The 8940-nt window shown below is 36.2% G+C and overlaps 1 protein-coding gene across 1 annotated transcript; it reads left to right on the forward strand.

The window, feature by feature from the left end:
• Nucleotides 1-883: 883 nt before the first annotated feature.
• On the forward strand, nucleotides 884-1813 carry LOC306882217 (heparan sulfate glucosamine 3-O-sulfotransferase 1-like; the record flags this gene model as incomplete). The annotated part of the gene is made up of 1 exon (XM_079436708.1): nucleotides 884-1813. The coding sequence occupies one exon, from the start codon at nucleotides 884-886 to the stop codon at nucleotides 1811-1813; it is 930 nt and encodes a 309-aa protein (XP_079292834.1).
• Between the last annotated feature and the right edge of the window lie 7127 nt (nucleotides 1814-8940).

Consider the following 8940-nt stretch of genomic DNA (forward strand, 5'->3'; position numbering starts at 1 on the left):
TATTTGCCTGAAAATAAAAATAATAAAATCTATATATGAATTAGCATTTATTTTTACATTTTCAGTTTTGATTTTAATTGTAGTTTTATTAATTATTTAGTTAATATTTTTATATAGCTTTATTTTTATTTAATTTCTGGATTTAGTACTTAAAATCTATTTATTTCAGTTGATTGCCAAAACATTTCTAATTGTCGTATTTTAAGTTTTTAAAATTAATTTTATTCTTTATTTTATTCAGCTTCATTTCAATTCGATTTTGTTACATTTGTGGTCATTTTATTATGTGCTTTGAGTTTTATTTCAATTAATCAATTAATTTAAATTAATAATTTTAGTACTTAAACTTACTTCAATTCAATTAGTTACTAAGGCAACATGCAATATTTAGCCATAAATTATTTTATTTCAGCTTTATTTCAATTTAATTTTTAGTAATTTTGTGCTTTTATGTTTTATTTATAATTTATTTTGATTTTACTTTTATTTCAATTAGCCAGTTTAGTACTTATTTTAATTACAAGGCAACATTTAAATATTTTTCATTTAATATTTATATTTTAATTTATTTCAGCCTTTTTGAAAATTAGTTTTACTAGGTTTAGTTTTATTAGTTATCAATAACAACACTTGGTGGAAATGGGATCAACAACATTTGCTTCATCAAAAAGAGAAAAGGGAAATTTTGGCGACTTTTAATATATCCTTTAATCTAAATAGTGAGTCAAGTAAACTGATCATTCCTTCTCTTCTCTTGTGTTTTCCAGATGCGCTGTGGACCGGTGGCTTCGCCTCGTCCTTGAGCTCTTCCAGCTTGTGTTTGTGAAACTCCTTCAACACCGACCGCCGCCGTTCTTATTCTCGATCTCTTCTCACGCTCTCCATGGCTAATCTTCTGAGCTATGTTTTGTTCCTGGCGCTCCGGGCGTACGCCGCTCCGCCGGAGTACATCCAAGTGTGGCCCGGAGGCTCGACGCTGGCCCCGGGAGATCTGGCCAACGGTACGATTGGCCCTTCTTTAGTTCCTCCACCAGGAACCAGCAAACATGCGCCGCACAGCATCATCATCGGCGTGCGAAAAGGAGGCACTAGAGCGTTGCTGGAAATGCTGGATATCCATCCCGAAGTAGCAGCAGCGGCCACTGAAGTTCACTTCTTCGACTGGGACGAGAACTACGCCAAAGGCTTCGAATGGTACCGGGACCAAATGCCATATTCCTACCCAAATCAGATCACCGTGGAAAAGACGCCGGGGTATTTCACGTCTCCGGTGGCGCCTGCGCGGATCCACGCCATGAACTCTTCCATCAGACTCTTGCTGATCTTGAGAGACCCAACGCAGAGAGTCATATCGGACTATACGCAAGTCTACTTCAACCGCTTGGAGAACCACAAACCCGTACAGGCCATCGAGAACATGCTAGTCAAGAACGGCGCTCTAAACACGCGCTACAAAGCCATCCAGCGCAGTCTTTACGACGTCCACATGAGGAACTGGCTCCAGCACTTTCCTCTGGAGCAGATCCACATTGTGGACGGGGATACGCTGATCCACGATCCCTTACCGGAGCTCCAGCGAGTCGAACGCTTCTTGCATCTGCCGCCGCGGATCGTGGCATCCAACTTCTATTTTAACCAGACCAAAGGCTTCTACTGCATTCGCAGCGATGGCCATGAGCGATGCCTGCACGAGTCCAAAGGACGGCCGCATCCGCCCGTTAACAGCACTGTGCTGCGACAGCTGCGCTCGTATTTGCACCAACACAATCGGAACTTCTATCGGCTCATTGGACACACTTTTAACTGGCAGTAGTGGGAGGGGCTGGAATTAGCCAATCACAGCCCAGCTGGGGGCTGATTGACAGCTGATGGACCGAACAAACCACTCCCCCTCGGACACGTCTCTTAAATGCCTTCAAGCTGCTTTTAAAGGGATAGCACACCAAAAAATACAAATTCGCTATTAAGTTACTCACCCTCAAGCTATACAAGATGTATGTAAGTTTGTTTCTCCAGTAGAATAATGAGAAGATTTTTAGCTGAAAGTGGGTTTCTTGGTGATTCATAAAATGCAAGTCAATGGCTACCAACACTTTGAGAGTCAAAAAAGCATATACAGGCGACACAAAATTAATATATTGAGGTATTATAAAGCAAAACGATCAGTCTGTGCAAGAAACTGAAAATTATTTACAACATTATTACCTGTAATCCAGAGCCTCTGGCGAAATACGATTCTTTTACATGAACTGATTCTTTTGGACAGTTCGATTCTATGAACTTGTTCAAATCACTAGTTTATGTAATCACACAATGATGTAACATATACACAATTATATTATTATAGCACCCAGTAATGATGTGAAACATGGATGATTTACAAGTCTAAAGCATATGAAGTGAATAAACTAGTCTTCAGCAACTAACCTTTTTACATAAACCATGAGAAACCATAAAAACGTTCATTCGGCCCCTTTATTCAAGTGTTCGGTTCATGCATGTGCATATCAGCGGCTCATCGGTCTTCGGTCCGAGTCGATCTGTTTCCTCAGTTCAGTGACTGTTAGAGGAACTGGATGATTGATTCATCATAGGATCAGATACACTGGTATTTTGGCTCATTATGAGTCTGAAAGGGAGTTATTATTGAGTAACTTGTAGATCTGTGTTTCTCGAGCCACAAACTGTTTCAGATGGTTCGGTCCAATTTGGTGAACTGTTTCAACTAGTTCACTCAAAAGAATCAAAAGGCTCTGGATTACAGGTAATAATGTTGTAAATCATTTTCAGTTTCACTTCACAAGACCTCAATATATCATCAGGAGCCACAGGGATTAATTCTGTGTTGCCTGTATGTGCTTTTTTGACTCTCAAAGTGCCGGTAGCCATTGACTTTTTATAATCATCAAAGGAGCATGGTTTCAGCAAAAAATCTTCTTTACTGTTTTACTGAAGAAAAAACTCACCTACATCTTGGCTAGCCTGAAGGTGAATAACTTGACAGCAAATTTTCATTTTTGAGTGAACTATCCCTTTAAGACTTCAGAGCGATCATGTTTTCAATCTGAAATTGTAAGGAATAAGATATTAAAACTCAACTGTGGAGGAAGATCTTTGCTGTCATGTGTCTTTGTCGTAACAAGGTTACCCGAGACAAATCTGAGTCTTTATTTCTCTTTCTCTCTGTTTGTTTGATATTCTTGTACTTGATAATAAATGGTTCTGCTTCCAAAATGGGCCCTGAATATCTCGTCCATTTCTTCAGCTCTGCTTTTGAAACATTTTGTAACAAGCTCTAATGTCATAGAAACTGACTGAAACTGAATTAAGGGATAGAGTACAGAAATCTCAATCAGGACGTGTCTTTTATCATCCTGAAAGGGTTTATTTTGTGACAGTGTCTGTTGAAGTGTATTAAATGACTATTTGTTAAATAAATCAATGCACATAGCATATTGATTTGAGAAGACGTGAAGAATGAAATTAGACCAAGTAGAGAACTGGAACTGGGGAAAATAACATTCTGCATTAATTTGGGGCCTCATTATGTAAATATGTTGATGATTGTAAGTTTTCATCGCACCGTAATAATAATAGTCCATGTAGAAAATTCAAATAATAATGCTGCAGTCTTTGCACACTGCTGTACAGCAGATATTTCTATTACAATTTATATATATTATAGAATTCATTAATATCTTGAATTAGCTTTTGTTTTTATATTATCACTTTTTAGTTTAATTTTTAGTAATTTTGTTATGTGTTTTTGTCATTTTTATTGTTTTATATTCCTAAATATATTTAATTTATTTTAATTTAATTCATTTCAGTTAGTAATTTTAGTACTTAAACATTTAATTTATTGCTAAAGCAACATTTCAAATTTTCTCATTTAGTTTAAATTTTTCATCTAATATTTATATTTCACTCTTTCAGCTTTTTCAGCTCAATTTAGTTTAATTTTTCTTTTCTTTATGTATTTTATTTATTTTTTATTTTATTTATTTACTTATTTGAAATGTTGTGCATTTATCATATTTATTAGCTTTTACTTTTTTTGAAAAAAGTTTCCAAATGGGTTTTAATTTTTAATTTTTGTTTTATATATATCAGTGTTAATACTAGAATTTAAACTGATTTCAGTCAAGTTGTTCTTCTATTATTTATATTTTATTCAATTTCAACTTTATTTAAATTCATTTATAGTCATTTTGGTATATGCTTCTCTATTATTATTCTAATATTTATTATTTTTCGTTTTTTTAATTTATTTATTCAATCATTCAGTCATTCATTCTAATTAGCAATTTTAGTACTTAAACTTATTTCAGTTAGTTGCCAAGGCAAAATTTAAAGTTCTTCATCTAATATGTATGTTATTTTATTTTAATTTATTGTTTTTAAGTTTTAGTTAACAATAGCGACACTGGCACACAGAAATACCCCCAAAATAAGTCTGTGATCTGCAGCAAAGTGCAGCAGGCGGTCAGTGAACAAACTGTGGTCAGAATGTGAATCTGTCCCAACAGGCAGTAGTTAATCTGAAGACCCAGACGGTGCTGGAGAGGTCGGTCAGGAAATTGGAGTAAGAAAGCAGAGCGAGAGCATCCGCTGCTTATCTTCCCCATCTATTTCCCTTCTCCTCTAACATACTATCGCTGCTTCCATCTCCATTTCCTTCCAGCTCATCATTTTCCTCATTCTCCTGGTTTTTGAGAGCCGCTCTTTAACGTGTGTGTGTGTGTGTGTGTGTCTGTGTGTGTGTGTGTGTGTGTCTGTGTGTGTCTGTGTGTGTGTGTGTGTCTATGTGTGTCTGTGTGTCTGTGTGTCTGTGTCTGTGTCTGTGTCTGTGTCTGTGTCTGTGTGTGTGTGTGTGTGTGTGTGTGTGTGTGTCTGTGTGTGTCTGTGTCTGTGTCTGTGTGTGTGTGTGTCTGTGTGTGTCTGTGTGTGTCTGTGTGTGTGTGTGTGTGTGTGTGTGTGTCTGTGTGTGTGTGTGTGTGTCTGTGTCTGTGTGTCTGTGTCTGTGTGTCTGTGTCTGTGTCTGTGTCTGTGTGTCTGTGTCTGTGTCTGTGTCTGTGTGTGTGTCTGTGTGTGTGTGTGTGTGTGTGTGTCTGTGTCTGTGTGTGTGTGTGTGTGTGTGTGTGTCTGTGTGTGTGTGTGTGTCTATGTGTGTCTGTGTCTGTGTCTGTGTCTGTGTGTGTGTGTGTGTGTGTGTGTGTGTCTGTGTGTGTCTGTGTCTGTGTCTGTGTCTGTGTCTGTGTGTGTGTGTGTGTGTGTGTGTGTCTGTGTGTGTCTGTGTGTGTGTGTGTGTGTGTGTGTCTATGTGTGTGTGTCTATGTGTGTCTGTGTGTCTGTGTCTGTGTGTGTCTGTGTCTGTGTCTGTGTGTGTGTGTGTGTGTGTGTGTGTCTGTGTGTGTGTGTGTGTGTGTGTGTGATTTGGGTTATGAAGCTGCTGTAGGCTGAGTTCTGCAGCAGTGCCTGCAGTGAAGCTTCACAGGAGCTCGGTCACTAATGACTGGAGACACGGACTAAACTCTGCTCTGTTCTGACTTCACATCATATCTGAACAAGCTTCGTCACGCGCACATATTCATCAATAACCGGGAATATTATGAACGCAGCATAGAGAGGGTCATATTCATATGCAGGAAGATGTTAAAAACTGCTAAAAGTTTGAAGAAAGAAAAAATAAAAACAAAATAATACACATTTTTATACAAAATATTCATTTTTTTCCAAGTTGACTGAAAGCTGATTTATTTATTTAAGATATAAGATTGATTGATTGATTGATTTTTTAAATAAATCAATAGTTTTATTCAGCGATGATGGCAGTAAAGGCACTATTCAATAATATTTTGAATTATCTTTATTTTTGTATTTTCAGTTTTCATTGTATTTTTTTTAGTAATGTTTTTTTTTGTAATTTTTTGTAATTTTCTCGTTTATTAGTTTTTAAAATATTTCAATTAGTAATTTTAGTAGCTTAATTTAGTTTTTCATCTAATATTTATATTTTATATATATGTATATTTATACTAAGCCAAGATTAGGCCATAGTTCAATTAGGACATTTAAGTAATTTTTATAAATGTACCTTAGGAAAAAACACATTGCAGGTGTGCATCTTGAGACAAAACAAAGGCACTGATGTGTTTTAAGATCAGTGCAAGTTTCTTTCAGTTGAAACAGCTCAGACTTACATTTTAGTCTTAGTCTGGGACTAGGCTTAAGCCGTGTCTGTGAAACTCAGGGTTAGTGTAGTTATTATAGTTTTTGGTCTTAAACAAATGTTATAATTCATGTTTATTTTAATTTGAAGTCAGCACATCTTCTTCATTGATGTTCACACCTGCAGATCGTCATGAATAAGCGTGATCGTGAAGTGAATGTTAGAGAGGATCACATATTCATATCTGGTGCTCGGTGAACCTAAAACACTGTCGGGACTGAACTTTAATATGTTCTCTAGAGTTTTGCAGGCTTTGAAGATTCATCTGAAGTGTTTTCTGAAGAGGAGTACAGTATCACATCTTCAGGGAGGAAAACAGCGCTTGGGTGAGGAACTAAAAGCAGCGATTCGACAGACTCGACTGCATTATTCAGCTGTTTTCAGACATGAACTGAGCTGTGTTTGGAGAAACATACAGCTCATACTATTTCTGCAGAATGCATGAAATAACCCTACATAATAGCCCACAATGCAATGTGTTTGCCTTGACCTTCTAGTTACAGAGTGATGAATGCTTCAGAATGTGATGTGATTTTTTTATAATAGATTCTTGTCAATATTTAGAAGTTTGAAGGAAAAAGTAGTGCAAATATCTACACAAAATATTGTACTAACATGGAAAATTAATTTTTTTTTTATTTCCAAGACAACTGAATTCCATATTAACTTTATTTTTAAATAAATTAATACTTTGATTCATCAAGGATGCATTAAATTGATCAAAAGTGACAGTAAAGACATTAATAATGTTACAAAAGATTCCTATTTCAAATAAATGCTGTTCTTTTGAACTTTCTATTCATCTGTGAATCCTGAAGAATAAAAATGCATCACAGTTTCCACTAAACTCTGCAAATAAATCCAGCGTTGATGAGCAGACGTCTTAACCCATCTGAAAGGTAGTGTAATTGAATATATCTGCTCTATCACATACTGTGCATGTAATAATAGTAGTATGCAGTGTAGGGTAGAGAGGGAGAAAACTGTTTTTCCCAGAATAACCACTAGATAAAGGCCAGATCCATTTTTATTGTAAATGGGTAACACTGACAAGAGTGGTGTAGGAGTATTCACTATGAAGCTTACTGTGGAATGACTGAGCACCGTCTAAAAGGCTTTGAGTGGGTTTGTCGGAGCGTTTGACCTGAGCGTCGTCCCTCCACGGTGCAGACGACTGCGTTCACTTCCGGGTGAGCGAGCGCGAAACACTGAGCGGAGTGGACGGATCACGCCAGGGGTCAGAAGGTCACGACCACAACCGCAAACACCTTCCGTCACTTACACCAGCGCCCTGGGACAGAGACACAGACTGACATTCAAACCAGAGCTTCCCGAGCTGCCTATTATGGTGACTCAGGTGTATTTTTACCACACACCGTACCTGACAGAGATCACTCCGATGCCTGGAAGGAAATAGTAGTGCACTATATAGGGTAGAATGGGGGGAACGCCCCCCTTAAGGACTGTGTAATATTCTGTGAAAAAAACCAACAAACAAAGAAGAAAAAAAAACAAAAGTGTCATAGTTTTAGAGACAATGACATAAATTCTAAACCAAGTATCAAAAATGTCCAGAGTTTTCATGCAAAAATTAAATATGTACCAAGGGGGTGTTTTGCAATTGCACCACAGGTGGGGTCATTTTACAGTAAAATCAGATTACAAAATTAAAAAGAATGTAATCAATAATTATAAATTACAAAATTATAGTTGCATTTATTATGCATTTATTAATTATAATATTTGAAAAAATATAGTTACACTGTAAAAAAAAGTTGACTAAAATAAAAGTTTAAAGTTAGCGGGTTAACAAATTATTTTAAGTTACTCAATGTTAATGGGACAACTGGAATATTTTAGATGACTAAACTAAACATTTTAAGGCAGCGGGGTGACAATTTATTTTAAGTTACTATACTAACTTGAGGTAATTTTTAAATATAAAGTATTTTTATTCAACCACCTAGTTTGCATACATTTCATGGAAAAACAAAGGATTTGCTGTTCAGCACAGAATAACTACAGTAATTGCTCATTGCCCCTGGCGTTTTACCCCACAGGCTAGATTTGAAATTCTGACGTTCTTAAAATATACTTTTTCTGAAATACCACATACTGTGATGTTCTACAAAACAACAAGCTTTAAATCAGTTTTCGTCTTACTGCTGAAAATGAGATGATTTACTGTGAAATCTGTTTTCTCTCAGCTACATCACCAGTTATAGGTAACAGTCCCATGTGACATAGAAAGCAGATTAGGTTATGTAATAGACCTATTCTTTTTATTTTTTATTCGTCTGTTATGATTATTTTAAAATCACTTGTATGTAAAGCACTTATGAAAGAAATGTGTTATAGGCCTGAGTTAACTTGCCTTGCTTATAAGAGCCTAGGCAGAGAATAGCTAGTGTAGTATCAGCATCAGATATGATTCTCACCATAATCAATTACTTTTCTTTATTTATACACAGCATTTTGTAATTATGCAGTTTTCTCTTTTATCCGAAGCAACTTACAGAAGAGGAACAAAAACAATTCATCAAGAGCCAACTATATTCGTAATAGCCAATGCTGGGTTTATTTGACAAGTTCATCACATTATTTAATAATCACTTTATGAAACGAGTGCCTTTCCCATTTTGTGAAAGTTTTGAAAAGTACTTTTCTAAAGATTAGAAATTTTATCAGATGAATAATGTGTTTAAGTG

The sequence above is a fragment of the Barbus barbus genome, assembly GCF_936440315.1.
Source record: "Barbus barbus genome assembly, chromosome: 16".
In the NCBI taxonomy this organism is placed as follows: domain Eukaryota; kingdom Metazoa; phylum Chordata; class Actinopteri; order Cypriniformes; family Cyprinidae; genus Barbus; species Barbus barbus.